The 24,453-nt window shown below is 35.1% G+C and overlaps 1 protein-coding gene across 5 annotated transcripts in view; it reads right to left on the bottom strand.

The window, feature by feature from the left end:
- The window catches only part of RPGRIP1L (RPGRIP1 like), a 113,406-nt gene that overhangs the window by 84,796 nt on the left and 4,157 nt on the right, over window positions 1–24,453 (bottom strand). For 4 of the 5 annotated variants that reach the window (XM_004455046.5, XM_023587824.3, XM_004455047.5 and 1 more), the window contains exons 5-10: window positions 23,124–23,268; window positions 19,568–19,866; window positions 14,889–14,991; window positions 13,287–13,430; window positions 3,116–3,221; window positions 40–186 (exon numbers count right to left, since the gene is read on the bottom strand). In XM_004455046.5, the coding sequence (XP_004455103.2) occupies window positions 40–186; window positions 3,116–3,221; window positions 13,287–13,430; window positions 14,889–14,991; window positions 19,568–19,866; window positions 23,124–23,268 (944 nt within the window). Of the gene's footprint in view, window positions 1–39; window positions 187–3,115; window positions 3,222–13,286; window positions 13,431–14,888; window positions 14,992–15,246; window positions 15,295–19,567; window positions 19,867–23,123; window positions 23,269–24,453 lie in introns of those variants that run through there. The other variant, XM_058280009.2, reaches the window with a different exon arrangement.

Here is a 24,453-nt window from a genome sequence, read left to right as displayed (position 1 = left end):
TTTAATGTAACAGAACGTCAAAAGTCTTTGGGAGCTTACCTCTTCTATTTTTCTTTCAGAAAATGTGATGGAATGTAACTGTTTCTCCAGACTGCAGCATTTTAAACGCTGCTCCTTAAGTTGCATATTTAACTCATCTCCATTTGCCATCAAGGCATCATGGCTGATCCTGAGAGTTCTTTGCTTCTATAAAACAACAAGAAAATCAAATCATTTCTGGATTATGCTTTGAATAAATGATTACACCTCTAGAAATGAATTTATTCCTAAAAGTCACATTATAAAGTTTATTCTTCACATCACAAACAATATGTGCTATTTGTCCATGGGAGACACGCTTGACGTAAGTGTGACACAAAGACGACAATACAGGGTTAGTTTTGCACAGAGTCCACATATGCAAACTGCTTTTATCCTGTCTTTTATTTCCTAGTTTTTGACTTGTTGATACTGACCACTAAGTAAATTAGTTTCAGCAATTAATTTTTTTTTCCTTTTTGCTGTGGTTACGGTGGTTAGACATGCTGTCTTAAAATGCTGCAGCATGGGTCAAAAATAAATGCTGACCACAGATATTCAAGCTGAAAGGATTTGTCCTGACACCAAATAAACAGCCTTGGATGGTTAGCTTTTAATTTTAATACAATTAAGTTAAATTACAAACTTGTCTTAAATTTAAAAATGGCATATTTGTGAATATGCATAAAACTCAGTTTTATCTACTTAAATGTCACATATTTCTTTTGTAAATAGAAAAGGTTACATTAAATTCTTTGCATAGTAACTGAACAACCATAACAAGTAATGCCTCACCTGCTAATTAAAGTCATTTGTGTTCTATTGAAGTTCTTCGCTCACTTAAAAACAAACAAACATGGCTATTAAACTACTTCAGACTAATTTTCTTCAATCTTGGCATTACCACAGAACACTATCTTTAACCAGCTTTCTCTGGTTCCACCTCATTAAGGCTGTTGGCCTGAAACTCTAAAATCTCTACCCTCTCTCAACCCCAGAAGAGATGTCTGGTCTATAGCAGACACTTGTTATTGTTGGTGTTTAAACAAATCCCTGAGATTGCTGTCAAATGGAAATCCAAATGGTCAAAATGCTAAGAGAATATAAAATCATTCTTTTGGGCTTCTTAATTCCTCATTTTAGAAATAGCTTTCAACTATATGCATTTTCATTTTTATTTTTTATGAGGTATAGGGAATTGAACCCAGAACCTCATACAAGCAAAGCCACTGAGCTACACATGCTCCCCAGCACATGTATTTTCCCCCAACAGATGGCTCCCTCATCTATTTGTTCATTGTTTTTGCTCATTGTCTGCTTGGTGCCTGTTTGTTTTTCTTTAAGAGGCACTGGGAACTGAACCCAGGACCTCCCATGTGGGAGGTGGGTGCTCAACTGTTTGAGCTTTATCTGCTCCCTGCTTTTTGTTGTTGTTGTTGTTGTTTTTTGTTGTTGTTGTTTGCTCACTGTCTTGCTTGTTGTTTTTGCTCAATGTCTACTTGTTGTTTGTCCTCTTTACGAGACACTGGGAACTGAACCTGGGACCTCCCATGTGGTAGGTGGGTGCTCAACTATTTGAGCTACATCTGCTTCCTGCTTTTTTTTGTTGTTGTTGTCTGCTCACTGTCTTGCTTGTTGTTTTTGCTCAATGTCTACTTGTTGTTTGTCCTCTTTACAAGGCACTGGGAAATGAACGTGGGACCTCCCATATGGGAGGTGGGTACTCAACTGCTTGAGCCACATCTACTTCCCTGCTATCTGTATCTTTTTTTAAAGATTTATTTATTTATCTGCCCCGCCCCTGGTGTTTTTGCTCACTGTCTGCTCTTTGTGTGCTAGTCTTTTTTTTTTTCAGGAGGCACTGGGAATCGAACCTGGTACCTTCCATGTGGGAGGGAGGCACCTAATCACTTGAGCCACATCCACTCCCTGCTTCTCATGTCTCTCATTGTGTTTCTTCACTGTGTCTCTTCATTGTGCTATCTCACTGCATCACCTCATTGCATCAACTCAACATGCCAGCCTGTAGCGTCAGCTTGCTGTCTTGTCTTCTTTAGTAGACACTAGGAACCAAACGCAGGACCTCCCATGTGGTAGGTGGACACCCAGCTGTTGGAGCCACATCCACTTACTGACATGTATTTTTCATTCCCCTCTTCTAACCACCTGCAGATAGTGCTATCATTTTTACTCCCTAATCAGTCTCTTCTGCAAACTTTCAGAGTAGTTTTACGTGGCATTTAGGGACGTTCCTCCAGCATGGAAAACACTACTCAGAGTATGCCTTAAAAATATTTAACTATCTAATTCAATAGTGAATTTAGGCTTCAGATGACCCTGTGCTTTACATCAATTTACTGCTTTGCTTGTCTCAGAACATCAAAGAAAGAACTGCTTAATATGAATTCTGCTCATGTGGAATGTTTTGGAGTTCATTAATTCCAGAACCCATGTTAATTATGCAGTGCCAATAAACAGGAGCTCTCTGATGGCACATTCCTGTGGGGTCTTAGTTCTTATTAAAACAAAAATGGGGGTGAAGAGTCCCAAGTACTGTCAACCCAAATTGCTAAAGTTTAAAATATCTACACTGAAAATTAGCATTACAGGTACTCACATATTTTCTGATAATGGCAATGACTCCCCCCAAAAACAAAACAAAAAAGAAAGCATTTACTAGAACACGTTTATGGACATATTCATAGCTCTGGTGTATCCTGTATATTTTATAAATGCTCACCATTGATGATGTATGTAAATATAGCCTCTAAACCTTCAATGTTATGTATTCATAATGAAGTCAGATAAAAGGAGTTAAAAACAAAAATAAATGTTCTTGGTGTGACATGATTGATGATAAATGTGTGTATTATTTCAAGATGACATGGCTATTTATAAAAGACCAACCAGTTATTTCCTTAGTTATTAAGTTATAAATAACAAACAATATATGAAATATATATAAGCTTGAAAATAATTAAGAGCTATAGAAAAAATTACTTTTTAGTGTTGAGACCATCCCACTTAAAAAAAAAACTTGAACAGTTTTTTGAATCCTTTATATCTATCACAATAATAAAATGCATTATCACAGTACCTCTTGAAGTTGAATAAATTTTCCTTCCATTACTGATAGAGCATTGCTTTTCTCCACTAGTTGCTTGTGAAGTTTAATCATTTCTACATTGTCCTGAATGTTTGACCTTCAAAGTTGTGTTCAACAGAAAGAGAGAAAAGGTAAAAGGAAAAAACCTATGGTGGAATCACAATTTTTCATTTACTATTAGCTAGAAAATATTTACAAGCTGTCTATCAGTTGCTGAGGCTTTTAGTTTATTATACACATAGGACAGATTTATTATTTAAAACCAAACAAGTTCTTGAACTTTCATAAATTGACAGACTCTCAGAATTTGAACGGAGTCCTCAAACTTGATGACTGTGTCACCTTTGCAATCATGGGTAATATGGATTTAAAATAATTGTATAGTGTCCCAAAAGAGGGCATGAAAGCACATTAGTCTTCAGCAATGATTCCACTACCATATTTCAAACTTATTTTAAGGAAAACTATCATACTACTTTCCCTAAGTGAAAAATATGCAATAATGCCACTCATCTTCCCACCACTCCCTCAAAGCAGATGGTATCATAAGATTACCACTTATTGGAGTTTCCTCTTGGAGTTTAAACATTTCAAAATATTTCCAAAAAAAGTGACTTAGCATTTTATACTAATAATGCTGAAAGCTGGCATTTAAATATGTTGCAGATGTGCCTTTAGCTGTAAGAGATCATTTGACATCCACAGGGTATGTAGAAATCCTATATGCTGCAATACTATTTTGTATTTTTCCTACTGAGATTAAAGCAAATGTAGAATTTAACAGGAAGATCTTGTTAAAGGTTAATCATAGATCTAAATGAATACCTGCCTTCAAAAGACATTTATTTTCCTGACAGAAAGAAAGGTTCCCTAATTAAATGTTTTACATTCAAAAATATTTTTAAAATTGTGAAGCTTGGTTTTAGACTTCATTTTTTAAAGAAAAAATAAATGTTAAGAATTTATATTCAGAAAATTATTTCATTATTTAAAGTAATTTTACTTCCAAAATTTATCTAGTGTACACATATTGGAAAAATTGTCACAATGCCCTACTGGAACCAGAAAGTGGACTACAAAGCTCACACATCTGTAAACCAGCTGAGGACTTGAAATACTTAATTTTCCTCTTTGATATTTGAAAGTTCATTGTATTTTGGCATTGGACAGTTAGTTGTCCTCACACAGAAGATAAACAAGTCCGAGAACCTGGATCTTGCCCAGGGCACAGTTTTAACACAATGTTAAAATAATTATTTGTCTAAAACATGTTAACCTAGTAGTTCTGAGCACAAATTCAAAAGTACACTCACTATTATTCCTCTTAGTATTACCTTTACTTGCTTAAAAAATTATACTACGAGGAGGAAAATGTATTTTAAATAAAGTCTAAAGAAAATATTCACTTTTTGGGTCATATTTAGAAGCCAAAATATTATTTACCTGTTTTCTCCAAAATTACTAGGTCTGATCACTCAATGGTGAGGTGAGTGACATTTATTGATATGAAAGGACAGACTATGTTCAAATACTTTCAAATCTATTTCTATATTTTCTTGTTTTTAAATAGGTGACTATTTTGAAGAAGATACAGATATATTTGAATAATAACTATAACTTAAATATAGTAACAAAAATAAGGCCAAAAAATCCATTCAACCACCTCGGGTCATAGAAATAATACAGACAGGTTTTAATTTTGAATTTTATTTGTAAGGCAAAGGCCAGTAAGCATGTTTGAAAAACTTTCAGTGGATTAATCAGTGGGCGCTTTCTTGAATATTTTCCTAAACGCCTTGGAGTTTAAATTTATCAAAATATTGCCATGAAAAGTGACTGAGTATTTTACACTATTTATGCCTGATGAGTGGGCATGAATACAATACAAATAATATTTAGAAAACAACAATAATAATGTGTTACTTGTAAATAAAAAGTCAGTGCATTATGGAATATACCTATTCTGAGACAAGGGAAAACCTACAAGTCTTTAATAATTATTTTTAAGTGTCAGTTTCAAGGGTTTTATCCATAATTATTATAATGACTGCATATCCTTGAAGGTAACAATTAGAAGGAAAGGACGATTTGCCATTAAGCTGAAAGTGATGAGTTAATGATATAATGCACATAAAAGTTAAATTCAGTAATGTGGTGAATGTGGTTTGGCCCTTAGATAGGTGTACAATACAAATCATCTCAAACCTGACTATCAAGACAACATTTTTACACATATGATATGGAAAAAAGGATCAGGGTGGAAGTGAGAGAGAAAAGAGGGAAGGAGATATCACAAGAAGGTGACACAAAGCGTGAGAAATATGATGGAGGGAAGGGGAGTTAGAGTCACAGCTAAGTGGCCAGTTCTACACCTCTGTACATGCAGAGGAAGGCCTCAAATTGGCTATTTGAAGAGCAGATACAAGGTTAATTTTATGAACAATATTTCAAATGACTTCTACCTAAGATTTTCCTGCCCTTTTCCACGGCAGTATGATGGGAACATCAAATCTTCAGGATGATGACATTCTAACAGAACAATGGAAAAGTTCATTCAGATGAATTTTACAGTCATGCATCAATTCATACATGTTGCATTACACATGGTGGAATGAGTTGCAAACAGTTATCAGGGATGCTAATTAGGTGCGTTGCGAAAATAAGTTTCTCAAATTTTCAACAAGGAGTCTGAAAAAACAATGGATAACTAAAATTGGAAAATGCTGTTTCTTTCCCCTTTTTTTTTTATAGAAAACAGACATATATGATTTAGAATTATGATCAAATCTTCTAAAAACTATGAAAAGAGTTGTTGGTCCATCTCTAGATTGAAAACAAACTGAAATAAATTAGATTTTATGTTAAAAAAAGTAATCCAGCTCAACAACCTGTGTGCCAAGTTTCTCTCATATAATTTGAAACAGTCAAGTCATAAACTCTGAAAAAGGAATTTCTAATGGAAGCCTTGAAAAACACTTGACTCCAGCTTGCTACTGGGTGCCATAATAAATCCAGAAACTTAAAACCTCAGATAATACTGGAGGAGAAACTTTCAGTGGAGCTATGTAATGTATAGTCTAATATGAAAGCTTAAGCAAAAATCTGCTCCAGTGAAAGTTTCATATACTTCATTTCCCAAGGGGAAATTAACTGCTCCCTGTGCCCCCTCACTCTGTTGAAACATTCCATTCTTTGCTTATAGCAAGGATTATGAAGTTAAAAAGCCTCTTGATTTTTGAGATGAAAATGTGTTATAACATAGTATCTAATACTAAGAAGAGAAGGTCTCAGAACACAGAAGCTAGGGTGTGAGATTCTGGGAAGTAAGTTAGGTCAAATATTTAAGGGATAGAATGGAGAGGCACTCTGTGAGAAATGGGTTTAGGGTGAATAAATTTGGCAGACAAAGTTGAAAACAAACAGGGTTAAAAACACTCTTTAGTTTTTAAAAAAACGTTTTTGTAATAACACGCATGTAACATAAAACTCCCCATTTTAATAGTTTTTAAATGGACAATTCAGTGACATCAACTACATTTATAATATTGAACTACCATCACCACCAACCGTTATCAAAGTGTTTCCATCACCTCAGTCAGGAATTCTGTACCCATTAAGCAATAATTCCCCATCCATTTCCCTTTCCCTTAGGTGACCTCCGATCCGCTTTCTGTCTCTACAAGTTTGCTTATTCTACATATTTCATATGAGTGGAATCAAACAATATTTAGCATTTTTTAAGGGTAGCCACCTGGTAAGTGTATCATTGAAAGAAATGTGGGTCATTCATAGTTTGTTTTAGGGATACATGGATAACAATCACTAGCAAGGGTACTACTTATGAATAGGACTACAGAGGTCGCTAGCAAATTGAAAGCAATAAGTAGCTAACAAATCTATTTGAAAGGGAATGGTTTTGCTCAAAAATTGTTACCTGAGTTCATAGGTGAAAATAGTGTTCCATGGATTCAGGTTGCTTAAAGGAAAAAATTTGTCTGTGCATGTTTATTTGCCTCTGGAACATAACTTTCTTGTGGTGTTGGGTCAAAATATAAATCAAAGCTCAGTATTGATTTATATTGCTGTCACCACCCACAAGGAATGGAGGGGGACAGTTCTCTACATGCATATAATCACACTCAGATGAAAATATAGGAAGCACTCCCAAGGACTGCTTGGGGCCAGGAAAAACCCAAATACTGGCTCATCTTCTTAAGGGGACCATTTTTAAATGAAGCAAGAATAAAGTTTAATGGATTTCAACTAAAGATTTATACAGTGGTAATAGCAGTAACAGGAATCTGGAAATGGTATTCAATATTTCAAGAAGCCCAATGGGAAATGTAGATTTGCTAGCAATTATGGTGCAAAAGTGAATTACTAAAGATTTTATTTTTATTTTATGAAAGAATTATGCCAATGAAGTGCAATAACATGGGTTATTTCACAATTAACAGAAGCAATGATTGGCCTGAGATAGGTTTTGATAAATACAAAATGAATAAAATGATTAAACTAATAAATACAGTTTACTGGAGAGACAAAATCTTTCAAAACACAAGGTCCCTCAGGAGAAAAGTAGATGCTATTTAAAAGGTAGGGAACCACTCGCCTATTTGAATTTCCTCATTTTGTGGTTGAGGTAGCTAACTGAGAGTTAAAGAAGTAAATAATTTGGCCAGAGCCCTTAAGTGGATGGAGCCAGGACTCAAATTTAGTTCTGACCAAGAAGTGAATTTTTTTCACTCTTCTAAGTTGCTTCCTTCCTCTGAAATGTTCATAAGTTTTAACTTTCCCTATATTCGTATATATGCACTAAAATGGTGGTTAAGATCAATTGTGACAACTTCTGTGGCTTATATAAAGTACAGGAAAAGAATGTCAAGTTGCCATCTCAAAAATCTGAGGTAAGAATGATTAAAAAACACACACATGCAGGGACATAAAAGAAATGGTGTTTGAGTATGATAATTTTAGTTGGGTCAAATTCTAAGTTATTAAAACAAAGGTAGGAGCTTGATGAATATATTTTTTAAAAATCACATATCATCCCCCTGTGAATAGTGTTTGCATGGTTATCCCTGCTCCAGTTACCCTTCCATTAGAGAACCAGGTATGCTCTCTAAATTAGGGACCTGAACAATCAGACAAATCCAAAATGAGGGGCATTTTGTAAGCAACTATCAATGGGTTGGAGAAGACTGGGGAAACACTCTAGAAAAAAGGACACTTAAATGACATGACAACTAAATGCAATACATGGTCCTTGATTGGATCCTAGATCAAAACAAAATAAAACCATTCACTAAAAACAAAAACAAAAACCAAACTAAAACAAAAAACCAGCTCTAAAGGATATTATTAGGACAATAGGGAAAATTTGGATATGAACTGTGTATTAGATGATACTACTATATCATTGTTAAATACCTTGAATGTGATAGGTATATTATGGTTATGTGGGAGGATGTCTAAGATACTTAGAAGTGTACAGAAGGTGAAGTGTTATGATATATGCACCTAACTCTCAAAAGGTTCAGAAAGAGAGAGACAGAGAGAGGGAGTTCATGCATGAGCAGATGGAGACAAAAGCTGTGCCATGCACAGGGGTGCTATGCAAAGGGGTGAAAGGTATGTGGGTGTTCACTTTACAATTTTGACAATTTCTCTGTAGGTTTGCAGTTTTTCAAGATAAAAATTTGGGGAAGAACTTAGGATGCTAGAAAGGAAGCCTGTATTTGTGCATAGAGAGGAAGAGGGAGTCCCTAAAGGCAGGACGTTTCTTACTCCATACAACTGTAATGGGCCTCTCTGTCCTAAGAATTGATAATCTATGTCCACCAAAGAGAATAAGGCAAGTCAGAGTACCTGAAACATTTCTGGGTTAAATTCCCACCATTGGGACATTACGGCACTAACGTGATTTTTAAGTTATGTGAAAAAAACTAGTTACCATTTGGTGAGAGTACAAATATTTTTGGAGTTGAAAAAGTCAGTAAAGGTAAAATCATTCTGATTTTAAGGTTCACGTTCATGTGTTCACTGGTTATTGCTTTGCATTTAACTTAAGATCTCCTTTCTAATAAGCAGAAAATGTGTATTTATATTGTTTAAATTTTAATATGGATTTTTGTTCAAAACAACACAGACATTCAGGCTACTTGTAAATGATACAAGATTTTTTGCTAATGAGGCATTATGTAGAACATATGCAAAAATCACAACTCAGTCTTCCAAAATAGACCACAACAACAGGAAAAAACATGATTTTAATAAAAATGAGCAGTACTGGGCTTTTACTTCAAAGCAATTAAGGGCTTTGGATAACCAAAAGTTTATGTCAAGCTGATGCCAAACCAAACTGGTCTATTAAATACATACTATGAAGAGTTTCTGTAATATTCTATGAAAAGGCTCTTTGCCATAAATATCAAGCACCACCACTCTGAAGATTACAACAACGTTAGGTTCATGTTTGGAACAAGGAGTCCAACATCCAGATCAGACTTCTAGAATTTCAAATCTGAAATAATGTATCTGTGAAAGAGAGTTTAAATATGTTTTCCATTTTGTGATTCTTCTCTACAGTAAATTATACCACGTTTTATATTATCCCCAACATTTTTTCAACAGTTTTCCATTAGTCTCAAAAAATTTGCTGTTACACATAAAATACTGAGCTATGGGTAAACATAAAGAAAGCCTTGCAGTTCTTTGCTTTAAGTTATTTCTTCAGTTTTCAACAACTGGAGATCAAGAAACAATATACTATTCATTACAGTTATCTTTCCTTTTAAGCAAATATGTGAATTTTCAATTTTATAAAATCAGTGAGACAATGTACAAACTGATTTATTTCTTTGGCCTCTACAACAAAACTTCCTTTACCTGTAATTCTTATTTTGCCTCTGCTTCTAATTTTAGAGTGACAAAAAACATGCTGCTATGGATGGATGATTTAGCTCCCTGAGGAAGGCCTTAATTTAGTTTTGTTTTTAAGGTAAACTCTTCTCTACATATCTGTTGGTATCTCTTGCTGGCAATATTTATAGAATATTTTCCCCCTGTTTTCTGCTTTCACAACTTCATCTTGTGAATATGTGCCTATCACTACTTCTTCTGCTGTTCTAGCTCTAGGATTGAAAGACTTTTTCAATCTTGTTTTCCATTACCACTGTAAGTCTAGTTTCTTGGAAGAATGTCCACCTTACTCTTTTCAAACTTGAGAAATACACAAGAGAAAACAGTTCCTGATAACCTTCTATGCAGTAGTTAGGTAGAGATGATAGGGATGGGCCCCAAGCTTGTGCTTGGCCTAAGTATAGAAACTGTAAATTCAGATATTGTCTAAAATATAGCTCTAGGCAGTTGATGAAAATCACCATACTCAGTGCTGGGGTTTGGTCTTTCAGCACTGAACCATTTCTTGGTTTTCCAAGAAGGCCAAGTCTAAACCAGTTATTCTTCCTAGAGGAACATACACAATTTCCAGATAATCAAGCTGATTTAAAGACAGGCTTCAAATTATGTCCTCTAATTTAAATATAATTCTCAAAAATATTCATGTTTCTTTTTTCCAGCACTTAAGAGGGTATATAAAAGTCACCAGATATAAGATTTCATTATATAATTTAATTTTACAAATAACTTTTTAGGAAGAGAAATTATTAAATGTAATAAAGTCTAATATTTTAAATCTCTGAAATATACAGCTTTTCATAAAATTTTAGCCCACTTTATTTTTAAACAAATCTGATATTATGCATCTTTTTGTAGCCTCTTCATCTATTTCACGTAAGGTTAGTTTGTCAAAAGAGGATTAAACTCTGTATCTGACAAGTAAAACTAAAAACCTTACTTGGTTTTTCTAAATATGAACCTAGCCACATAAACATGATATTACACACATTGGAAAGAGGAAAATAAATATAAGCACTAGGTCTGGTTTTACAAAAAATGAAGAGGGAAACGGACTTTGGCCCAGTGGTTAGGGCGTCCGTCTACCATATGGGAGGTCCGCGGTTCAAACCCCGGGCCTCCTTGACCCGTGTGGAGCTGGCCATGCGCAGCGCTGATGCGCGCAAGGAGTGCCGTGCCACGCAAGGGTGTCCCCCGCGTGGGGGAGCCCCACGCGCAAGGAGTGCGCCCGTGAGGAAAGCCGCCCAGCGCGAAAAGAAAGAGCAGCCTGCCCAGGAATGGCGCCGCCCACACTTCCCGTGCCGCTGACGACAACAGAAGCGGACAAAGAAACAAGACGCAGCAAATAGACACCAAGAACAGACAACCAGGGGAGGGGGGGAAATTAAATAAATAAATCTTTAAAAAAAAAAAAAAATGAAGAGATAAATAAAAGAGACTTAAGGGACATGACAGCCAAACGCAATGTGGAGAACTTGTCTGGATTCTAAATCAAATGAAAAGTGGAAAGGGCCTCTCTTCCACTGGGAAGTCTGAATATAACTGGTTATTAGATGATGTCAAAGAATTGCTATTAATTTTGTTAGGTGTGATAATGACATGATGGTTATCTAAGGAACAAATAAAACCAATTCCTTATCTGATGGAGAAAGAAAAAGTATTTACAAGTGAGATTACATGACATCTGGGACTAAGTAATTGAAGGAATGAAGGGTAATTGGGTAATATGTTGCTAATAGTTATAGCTGGGTAATGGGTATATGGAATTTACCCATATGGAATTTCACTATACTACTTCTATTCTATCCCATATGGAATTTCACTATACTACTTTTATTCTATTCTATATATATATATAAAGATTATATATATATAAAATGAAAAGGAAAGGGGAAAAAAACCATAAGGGAAAAAAAACAATTCAAGAAAGAACATGGCAGGAGAGTTGCAGCAAAAACCTAGTTCATTGGACTCGCCTAGGACAACAAAAGGATGATGATGGACAAAATTCATCCCAAAAAACAGAGTATCTATAACTGCAAGCAAGTCAGTTCCATCCATCTGCCCCATGGGATCCAAGCCCCCTCTCAACTGGAAATGCATCACCATCCCCAAATCCTTAAGAAATGAACATACACAAGGGCGAAACACAACTATGGACTAAAGTAGACACTGTTATTCTAGTAATGGAAGAACCTGTAACACTGATATTATATACAGGCAGTGGCTATCAGGGATTCTGAGGGGAGGGAGAGGGAAGAATAGGTGTAACATTGGGCATTTTGGGGATATTGGAATTATTCTGTATGACACTGCAATGATGGATACAGATCATTATACGTTTTATCAAAACCTATAAAATTGTGCAGTGCAAAGTATAAACCATAATGTAAACTATAGGTCATGGTTAGTAGGAATGCTTTTAACAAAGCATTTGTTTAACAAATTGTACACTAATGAAAGATGTTAATGGGGAAAAGTGTGTGTCTGGGGAAGGGGGAAGAATATAGGAATCTCCTATATTTTCTATGTAATATTGATGTAATCTAAAGCTCCTTTAAAAATTAAAAAATAAAAAATAAAAAAAGGAGGAACATGTAAAAACATAAAGTCTTGTTGAAAGCAAAATTTCAAAGTAGAAAATCGGAAAAAGTATTAGGAAATGAAATGACAAAAGAGGATGGGAAAGAGAATATTGTTCATTAAAAAATGTTAACACAGAGGCAGAGTAGGGACTACTGATCGATCCCACTGTCAACAATAACAATCAACAGAATGGAATGCAAACTTTGAATATTAGGAGAGGTAGCATCTTTTTGGGATCACAAACAGGTACTATATCATGGGATTTTCTATATTTTAAGATTAAAAAAAACTTAAATAAGGTTGGACTTAAGCACTAGGTATGCCAACAGCTGAGCCTCTGTCATCCAATTTTCTCTCGGTAGCTAGTGGTATTTGAACTACCTGTATTCTTGTCAAATGTGGCAAATGAACGGAGGAAACAAGATAAGGGTGATTTCCACACCATCAGAAGCTGCTTAAACTGCAAAGCAGGTTAAGGAAAACTACCCTTAGACTAGAGTTGTTGAGTGCAGTTGGTAGGTCTAGAGTGATCTGATATGAAGGATGTTAGGTAAAAACATTAATTTTAAATAGAAAAAACTCATCCTTTTATGGCACATGGTAAATATTTTAAAGTAATTTTGACCTTATCAAACTGATATTTCTGTTGTTAACATACCTGTGATCTGTAGCTTGTTGTTCTCGAAGCTGAAGAAGAGATAACTCAATTTCATTTTCTTTTCGCCTCAATTGAGTTTTCAGGATCTCAACCAAATGCTCTAACTCTTCTATCTGGTCTCGCTGTGACTGAACAACATTTTCTCTGAAATAAAGAGCCTTTATAAGAATCTGTAGTTTGAAGAAAGACTTGCAGAATTTGAAATCAGTGCAAAGAATGTTCTTCATAATAAAAAGGAAGCAAAAGTTAAAAACTTTTATCTTAAGTCCCTCTGTAAATAATGAAAGAGTAGCAGATTAAATGTGACAATTTGGAAACACATATGTAACAACTGAAGACATTGCTTTATAAAATAGTCTATACGTTACATTAGTAGTATTTTCCCCGAGTGTCTCCACATTTTTAACACCTTCTTTATTTATTTATTTATTCATTTAGGAACATTCTTGTATTTGTACTATTGACCACAACCATACTCCACCTCCAAAATCACTATGTTATACAGTCTCTAGCTTTCTTTTAAGATATTGCTTTTTGCAAGATAATGTTCTAGGAAATGTACTGAACTTTGGTTTAATTCAATTAAGTAAGTATTTACAAATCATCTACTATGTACTCCAAAATCTTGTCAGGGAATGTGTATGTCTTTGTTCTCTCATATGCACATCTGCCTATACCACCCAAATTAACATTTCAGAGAAGGATGGCAGGAAATTTGCCAGTCACACTTAGTGGTTTCTAGCATGCTTGTATCTCTATCATTCTGGCAGCATCCTAGTGTAATGAGCATCAAAGGATGGATTCTGAACTTTGGCTTTTCAGCTCATTATCAGGTATCAAGATGATGTCTAGCTTTTCACTGTTTCATTCTCTCATAGACTAATAGATACTATAACTGATATTTAAAATATCCAAAAGAAATAATTTTAATCCCATATTATTACTAAGCAGCTACCTAAAGTATTTTTCTCCCATTCAGTATTGTTACTTTTTGATGTTTCAGGTGAAGGCCAGGAGATAAGGTGGAACGTTACATTCATCTGTGTGACTCACTGACACTGCAATCATGCAGCTTTGATCAACTAGAAAAGTAAGGTAAATGTGGTATAAGTAACTTTTTTGAAATCATGGAATGATGTAGTATCACAAGGAAACAAAATCTGAATTCCATGTGTGTCAGAGAACTCCAAACTTTTAAGCCATACCGCAATTCTTTTTTTTTTCAATCAGAAATTTAAAAAAAGGGCTAATTAATTCAGGAAAAAAAAAAACCTTTAACTTTAAAAAAAAATCAGAATGCTGTCTCTAAAGCTTATATTTTTCTAAATGCCTGGGCTTTATGCTACTTTTTTTGGGGGAAATTATAATAAAGAGGCCTGTTCTAGAAACCCTTCCATCAATAAACTTAGTTAAGTTGCATTTTCCTCATTTTACTGAAAAGAGGTTATATACTATATGTTCTTAGTCCACAGAACTGGCTGTATTTTAGTGGAACAAAACATTTATATATAACCTAATTTTGTTTAAAATAAAGGATGTGGGATCTAAGAAGACATGATTAATAAAGAAAGTTCAAAAATCACCATGAAAAAGAATACATACAAATTTCTTCTTTCTCCTCTGGCTTCTTCAAGTAAACTGTTGCCATATTTTGTAGGCATGGGTTGTAGAGTTTCTGCTACATCTCCATCTTGGAATCTTATACCTAAAAAAGAAATTAACAAAATATGATTATAGAAGTGACGTTGGAAAAGAAGTACCCTTAATTTATTACCACATGGACATTTATAATATCATAAACTGTATTATTAAGTACTAAGAGATATATCTGCTCTATGGTACATATAATTATAAATATACTGCCAAAGGAACTATTTGATCTTAGCTACCAGTAGGCATTAAATAAAACACAGCAGCAAATATTTCCCATTTAAATTTTCTACAAGGGAAACCAAATTACCTGAAAATAATCTGATTCATCTTAGATTTAAATCTCTTGCATTCATTTCTGAAAGAAACAAGTTCTTTAATTCAGGTATTTACAATATAAACTGAAGTATGAAAGCATAAGTTTCAAGAACTTGACTTTTTTTTTAGTATTTGTGATAAAGGCATTTTGATTTTTAAACTAGCCATTCACATCCCTTGACCTTACATGTTTGAGTCAAAATGTTTCCTGGACTTTGCCTTATTCCACCTCCATAAGAAAGTCTGCATTTAAAACAAAAGGTAATTTGAGGATGGATCATCAATAAGATTCCTTTAAAGAAAACATTTTCCTGCTGCACTTAAAACATTATTTTTATTAGAATAGTTACATGCGGGAAGTGGATGTGGTTCAAGTGACTGAGCTCCCACCTACTACATGGGAGGTTCCTGGTTCAGTTCCCAGTGCCTCCTAAAGAAGACAGAGAGCTGGCACAACAGGTATGGCAAGCTGATGCAACACAAGAGACACAAGAAGAAAAACATAATGAGAGACATAACAAAGCAGGGAATGGAGGTTCCTGGTGCCTTCTAAAGAAGACGGGCAAGACAGTGAGCTGATGCAAGAAGATGGAGCAACAAAAGACACAAAGAAGAAAAACATAATAAAAGATACAATAAAAGCAGGGAATGGAGGTGGCTCAAGCGATAAGGCAACTCTCTCCCACATCGGAGGTCCTAGGTTTGGTTCCCAGTGCCTCCTAAACAAGGAAGACAGACAGACACAGCAAGTACAAACAATGAGGGGGTTGGGAGGAATAAATAAAATAAATAAATCTTAAAAAAAAATAGTTACATACAATTTTACAAGGACAGTCCAACTGTTAGAAATGAGACACTTTTAAGCATAAGAGAGATTTTACATTTATAGAATAATTATGTTATAGTTTAAAGTAGATCAATGATGACAAGTAATTTAGATCTTTTTAATGGAGAATAGTTCTAGATACCAAGTTATAGAACAAATTCATTCTCTTTAAAATTTTTATTTTTTTCAATGAGAATTTTAAATAGAATAATGGAACTATTATTTGCTCTTCTTTTTTTAAACTTATTTTTCTCTCCTCTTCCCCTCACCCCCAGTTGTCTACTCTGTGTCCATTTGCTGTGTGTTCTACTGTGACCGCATCTATCCTTATCAGTGGCACCGGGAATCTGTTTCTTTTTGTTGCATCATCTTGTTGTATCAGCAATCCATGTGTGAGGCGCCATTTTTGGCTGGCTGCACTTCCTTTCGTGCTGGGTGGCTCTCCATATGGGGCTCTCCATATGGGGCTCCCCTACGCCGGGGACACCCCTGCGTGGCAGGGCACTCCTTGCACGCATCAGCACTGCACATGGGCCAGTGCCACACGGGTCAAGGAGGCCTGGGGTTTGAACCATGGACCTCCCGTGTGGTAGGCGGACGCCCTATCCATTGGGCCAAGTCTGCTTCCCTATTTGCTCTTTTTAAAACTTTCAACTTTTATTACTATATTCCAGACCAAAGAACCCAAAAAGGTTCTGCCTAAAATATTAAAAGAGCTTACTGTGTTAGAATTTGCTGATTATATTATTTTGGCAGCAATGCTAATTCTTAAGCTTAACCTACACAGTTCATGGAAAAATGCAATGTCATTAGTGGAATTTAAAAAAATGCAAAAAACCGAGAAGTGGACTTGACCCAATGGATAGGGCATCCGCCTACCACATGGCAGGTCTGTGGTTCAAACCCAGGGCCTCCTTGACCCCTGTGGAGCTGGCCCATGCACAGTGCTGATGCACACAAGGAGTGCCGTGGCACTGCAAGGAGTGCACCCCACCCAGTAAGGAGAGTCGTCCAGTGAGAAAGAAAGTGCAGCCTGCCCAAGAATGGCATAGCATACCCAGAGAGCTGACACAAGATGACGCAACAAAAAGAAACAGATTCCTGGTGCCGCTGATAAGGATACAAATGGTCACAGAAGAACACACAGCAAATGGACACAGAGCAGACAACTGGGTGAAGAGGTGGAAGGGGAAAGAAATAAATAAAAAATAAATCTTTAAAACAAACAAAAAGCCCAACTATTTATATTTAAAATATGACTTAAAGCTTATAATGTCATGGTGATATAATTTGTCAACAGTTATATTTTAAAACACATCTACTTTGGGAAAATCTTTGATCTCCCTGGTTCTTCACAGTACGGATTGTTTCTATATTTCATTGATGACAGATTAAGCCAGTGCTTTCCATCCTTTGTCCCAACAAGGCACAAATAGAAAATGATAATATTTTTACAGTAGCCTGGGGTAAAAGCTACTTGTGGCCAGAGAGGATCTGAGGTTCTCACCCAGCCACTCTAGGATGAGAAATTCCAGGCATCAGTCCAGCATCAAAGACAGTCCTGAATTATCTATTAGGGTTACCAAGGTTTCAACTTTGGTAATGATGCCTCAAGTTTACTTACAAAGGTAATAGTTAGGAAAGTATGAATCATTACTTAATGCTTTGTATAACTTCCATGTCCTGGGCTCTGCACCGAGTGAACAAGTGCTGAATCACTAAGAATGTACAAACATAAGGAGACATTTGAGCTACACAGTCACATTTTTAAAAGACTTTGCTGCTCTGTGGCTCCTTTTTCTTTTTCTATAGGTAAAGACTCTTATTGAACTCTTCTATTTGAACACCTACTCACAGCAGTAGATGAGCTTGCCATTTTTATCCAAATTTTGGGCATTGTTTTTATTTAGCATAAAGACTTTGCAGATCTTAGACATCAACTAGCCCAACTATATTCACAGATGACAAAACTGTTTTTATTTAGCATAAAAGACTTTGTAGCTCTTAGACATCAACTAGCCCAACTATATTCACAGATGACAAAATTAAGGTTCAGAAAGTGGAGGTACTTTTTAAAAGTAAGGTATATTATTGCAGAGCTACCATCTCCTGACCTCTTATCTAATCTGGCATTATTTTCACCCCATTTTATAGATGGGGAAAATGAGGCTCTGGGAGGTCAAGTACTCTCTTCCGTGTAAAAAAAGTTAATTGGAGGCAGACTGTATTTTTTTATTTATAATTTATTACAATTACTTTGATTATATTCAAAGTCTCTTGCCAAACTCACTTAGCTAGGAGTATCCAAGCCCTTTCATCCTGCAGCTGCCTCCTGCCTGTATGCAGGCCTTATTGACTTCAAAGGAACTTTTCTTAGGCAGCTGAGAGTGTTAACATTTTGGCTTGGAGAGAAAACTACAACAATTTTTCCTCCCTTTCTGTTCATATGGTGTTTTTCTTCTTCAGTGAATTGAAACTAAACTTTTATGTCCCTAAATATGTTTGGTCTTCACTCTCCATTAAGCATATTCCAAAGTACAACTAGTAGAGCTAAAATTTTATTCCTTCCCTAGTAGTTGAAATTTTAAAGACATTAAAATATTCACTAATTTTTAGTTTCATAATAGTTTGAAATAGGGTGGGTTGAGAGAACTGGGAATTTTGATTAGAAATATTTGAGCTTTTTATTGAGTTTTGTCTATGAAATTGAACCTGGGAAGGTTTGAAAGTTCATTTTCAAAAGGAGGAAAGTGACTGACCTGTGATCATTTTTGGAGATGGACGAGATGTTTATGGCCATTTGCTTCAATGCCTTTATTTTATATGTAAAGAAAACTCAAGTTCAGAATGATTAGGTGACTTGTCCAAGGTCACCAGGTAGTAAGGAGAAGAGCAAGAACCAACAGCTTAAACCCCACCATGTGCACATTCCACTGTCATGCTGTCTCTGCACAATTAGAAAGATTTAAGCAATTTTGCAAATTTTATAGAATTTGGATGAAGAACTTAGATTGCTTCATTCAAAACAGTAAATGTGATTGTTTATAAGCAAACAGGCTGATTTCCCCACTTGCCCATGTCAATGTGATTACCCTTTGTAATAAACAATAAAAAACCCAATCATGTACCACACCAAAGCAAGGTAATAATAGGGTGGTATATGGGAATCCTGTAGTTTGTGTGGGACTGTTCTGTAAACCCACAACCTCTCTAATAAAAAAAAACTGAACTCAATTTGACTATCACTTAAATATGTCTTATATCAGTTAGTATGAATCGTTACTTTGAATGTCTTACTAAACAAATTTGAGTGATCTAGTGATCCTTAGATAAAATGATCTTGTTATTTTTATCAAAAATAAGTAAAAAACTACTTTTCTCTTTTGAAATACTTAAAGAGATGAGTAATACAGAAATGAAACTCTGCGTGTGTGTGTAAAACAACCTACTAAAAGACTTAAATTTAGTGTTTAATGTTTTATTTTACCTTTCCTGGGGTGTTGCTGTAGGTCTGCATTTTCTTTTGCTTTTCTACGACCGGTGTTAATACGAGATTGCACATAATTGTATGGGGTTTGCTTGTAACTCTGGATTTGAAGTTGTTGTTTGGCCGAAATTAATCTGTTTTTGAGGACTTCATTTTGCCTTTCAAGCTCATGAACTTTCTCTTGCAGCCGCTCAATCATTTCTTCCATTTCCACATCCCGTCCCAGCCGCTGGGGGCCGCCACCAACCTGCTCATATCTTTTCTTGTCATTAACTAGCCGTATTAACTTGGTGGCCATTCTGGGGGAAATAATAAAAAGATGAAAAGGAATGTGAGAAGTCAGCATAAAATGCATTTTGTTGAAAGGAACATAATCACTGTGAAGACTTCAGTGCAGAACCTGAATAATAAATTTCAGGTTTTGATGTAACTATTACTGCCTGTGAAGAATCCTTTGATGATAATTGAAACCACTGGGCAACAATCTGCTTTATAGCACTGACAAATAACAGTTTCCTAAGGCTTATCATTTAAGGTTAGTAAAGAGAGGACACATATTTACTCCATATGTTCCTCGAATGCAATTTTCAACGCATGACCTTATATAGGAATGCTGTGTGCACTTAAATGTAGCTACAGATTGTGGATGTGGTGGGTTATATCTGCAATCACAGTAAGTTAAAACTTTTGAAAAGTGAGTTAAGACTATGCAGTATTTAGGTGATACACTGTTTCAATTTCTCTAAGATTAAGACATATTACAAATGTAAAAATGTTAGAATGCATAGGTGCATACATAGAAAACGCTAATAAAAATTTCAAAGAAACCAAAATGCCTCCTGAAATGATGCTGAGTGCTCAAGAAACATGCTTGTTTAATGGTAGAAAATAATTAGATGCAAAAAGTATTATTTCAATGTTACCTTCAAATTTAGACATAAATTGTGCTTTCGATATCTCAGGAGTTTATACCTTTAATTCTTTTAAGTTTTGATAAAAACTGGTTAGACAGAACAAAAGACAGAAAGGGCGCATGGGGGTGATGTAATATACATGGACGGAAAACATGCCTGACAGTGAATGGAAAAATCTTGGCAGGACAAGAAAGAAAAGGTGGCTTTGATGAGAGACATAAGTTCAAGACTTTACAAAATTGGTCGCACATCTTCAATAGCTGACTCTAGTTTATAGTGAATCTATTTTTATAAAGACCTAGACAGGAGATTGAAAATAAAAACACACTTCATTTTTCTTTAAATGGGGTTTGCTTTATTTGAGCATGGTTATGGACAGAAGCTTTTACTTAAGAGAACAAAAGTAAAATTAAAAAAAATCCTTAATAGTTTTGGGATGTCATATAACAACCTTTTTTTGCCCTAAGGAGAGTCCTCTGTAAATGCAGTAGTAATACATGTCTATCTACACTTCTGGCTGAGAGGCTTGCAGCATGTGGCATCAGGGAGAGCTATGCATAACATAATCAGTTAGGATTGTTTCTTTTTCCCTTGAGGCATATCCATTAAGCATGCTTTATAAGGGATATAGGATAATAAAAACCAAGATCCAAGAGTACCACAAACACCCTAGCAAAATAATCAGTGGATTAGTTCCTTTTCCACCTAATCCAGAGAATGATATATCATTGGGAAATCTGGCCAGGTATCACAGCCCAACAGAGTTGCACACTCTACCAAGTTCTGTAATGAGTTTAATGATTGAGCCTCACCCCATGGCCTACCCAAAGAAATATGGCAGTTGTTCAAATGAGGTGCCAACCTAAATATTTGAATCCTCCATTACAGATGACTTCCATAGAGAGATATAGATTATATGAAAAAGACAGACTAAATATAATGTCTAATATAATGTTTTTCAAGTTCCAGAAAACAGGCAACACCTAGAGAAAAATAATTTTTTTTTTATAGGAGGCATTGGGGATTGAACCCAGCAGCTCGTATATGGGAAGCAGGCACTTAACCCACTGAGCTATACCCACTCCCTAAATGACTAATTTTTAAGGCACATCAATGGAGTGGCTTTAAATTCTTTTAAAGATGTTCAAGAAAACTTTATCAAGAAATATAAGACTGCATCTCTTTGTCCAGCCATGGCAATGATTTCAGTCCTTTGATTTGATTATCTTATGATATTAATGTATCCCTAAGTGATCCAGTGAAGTACTTATTCAAAAAGGTGGTTTATCAAATCTGCAGCTACACTAAAGAAAATGACACTAATTTCATCTTAGGATAAACTTAAAGACAGTCTTACCCATATGTGTAGGACAGTGTCAATGGAGTGAAATTGAGAAGGACTTTGGGTCACAGTGATCACTGGATCATTATTCTCATGTCCGGGTAAAATAAAGCCAAGGAAGCTAAGTGGCTTAAACATACCACAGGCTAGTGGTAGAGAGATAATAGAACACATGCATACAACTTGACTCCTAGCCCAGTCCTTTTTCCATTAAACTACATGGCTCATTATTAAATCATTTTATATGTCTGGCTAGGACACTTTTTACTAATGAGGTCAAGGTTGTGAAAACAATTCTTTTACTGACCAATTAGGCCTACAAAGAAAAAAAATTGTTTAGTGGTCATAGACTACATGCCTCATTCTGACTGGCTGACATATGTGTGCTACTGGTCAGAAAGGGAATCAGGCAAGAGAGTCAGATGTCCTGAATAAGGCGATAATCATGACTCAAAGAATCCGACTCAAAGTAAAAGCCCAGCACACAGGTCCGTGGGCTGTTACAAAAAATTCTGCAGAGTAGAATTTGAAATAGAATCATCCCTTCAGAATGAATACTAAGCAGGGGGAAAACCTATCTTCTTTCTTCAATGACTGACCCACCATTTCAGTGAAGGTATAACATAAATATCCACACAGATCTGTTCATGCTTATACATGTGAGTGGCCTTTTTTGTTTCCAATGCCATACATTCAGAAGAGAGTCATATTGTTTCTGGATAAGAAATTAGACTATCTCGTCTTATGAAATTATTCCTGCATACTTTCGCACACAAATCAAAAGTGACAATATGTTTCTTCAGAAACAGTAGAGTCTCTTTAAAATAAATATAGAATCTAGATTAACTCAAGCAAAGTTAAATATGTTCCAGAGAAGTGATGTTTTCTCTAATAAATTCCAAATCTTAAGGGAACATGCATGCTAACAAGTTAGAAGAGTTAATTACTTTTTAAAACTTTCATTCTAAAGCCAAGACTCTAAAAAACAGATGCTTTCGCCATTTGCTTATTCAACCATAAATATTAAACTAAAAATTATTTATAGATACGATACACTCATGGCACTCTTAGCTTTTAGCTCTTTTCTTTAAAATCGCAACTTCAGACATAATAAACATTCATAATCCTTTTGGTTGTTTATTTTAGTTTGCAAGATTTTCCATTTTTAAAAATTGTATTTATTTACAACCTGCCTTGTTCCAAAAAGACTCAAGGTGGGGTTTCAATTAAGTTTATAAAAAAGCATATCCTCAAAATTTTACTGAGTCAAGAAAAAAAGCTAAAAGCTTTTTATCATAACCTTTTAATTTTCTCCTCTTGCTTGCGGGCATGCTGTTTAAGTAAAATGTTCTCATCGTGCAAACGCAAAAATCTGTCTTCCAGTTCCTCACGACTGACACGTGACACTGCCTGGCGAGACTTCATTGTCCGGGTTGTTGAAGTTTCTGCAAAAATTCCAAGGTAATTAATTGTGGGGTTACTTAAACTAGTCTCTAAAATAACAGTTGATGTTTGTAGTCTCTTTGTACTCTTCCTAGGTTTTTTTCCTTTGTGACCTACAATTAAGATGGCTTTAGAAAATGGTAGAGCATTTTCTAGAGCACTGATCTGAGATGGTAAAAATCTTTGCAATTAATATGTCATTATTATTAACAGTATTATCCAGTATTAAGGAGCTGAGCAACATAGTAGCCATTCAAAAATGTTTTCAAACAACCATTTTTTAAGAATATAAGAAGGAATTCTGATTCAATAAAACTTTCCTATTCATATGCTGAATATTGTACAAATGAAATTTTAAAAGAAGTATCAAAGTTTTTTTTTTAACAAAGGCAAGAGCTGTAACAATATTTCAGTGACGACAATATGATTAAGATATTTTTCTGAGTTATGGGTGTTGGGTTATAGATAATAAACAGTAACATTTGCAAAACCAAATCTTAAAACACCCCTAAAAATTTACAAATTGTTATTTAAAACCTCCACCAATCTTTTTTCTTCAAATCTCTTCTTTGTAAGCTACATTGAATATTTCATAAGAAAACTTTTACACCCTTTAGCATGTGAATATATCTCCTTATAAACGCTTACATTTGGTATTTCCCCTATCACTGTGAAGTAGGTCAATTATCAACAATCTTCCTACAGAAACAAAGAACAAATAAATAGGGATTAAAGCTGCATGGCTGACTGAGGGAAAGAATTGAGTTTAGAATATCAAAAGATAGTCAATGGCTTTGCTCATATAAAATTTGTAACTGAATGCCTGGTATTCCTGCAAAGATCTAAAGCAAAGCCTATACATAGTTTTCACTTTAACAATAAAATTCTTAGTCAAATTTATCTCTTTCAACAAACAACACATTGATTAGTTTTGCAAACTAAGAGTTCTGGGTGGCCATTCGCACTATTCTGATTAAAGGTGTATAGAGACTTCTTAGTGGAATATATTTTAAGTCACTTGCCTTCTCAGTAACAATTGTACTGGCAATGACAGCATGGCTGACACACTGTACACACAAACAAAAACATAGGTCTGCAGTTTAAATTGTTCTTTAAAGTAGCCCTTTTCTTTCTTAATTTGAAAAAGTACTTTTTAGCTTTCCGGCAACCACAGAGTGATAAAAGGA

Source organism: Dasypus novemcinctus, chromosome 18 (genome assembly GCF_030445035.2).
Source record: "Dasypus novemcinctus isolate mDasNov1 chromosome 18, mDasNov1.1.hap2, whole genome shotgun sequence".
Lineage (NCBI taxonomy): Eukaryota > Metazoa > Chordata > Mammalia > Cingulata > Dasypodidae > Dasypus > Dasypus novemcinctus.
This window is presented reverse-complemented; position numbering and strand designations above follow the sequence as displayed.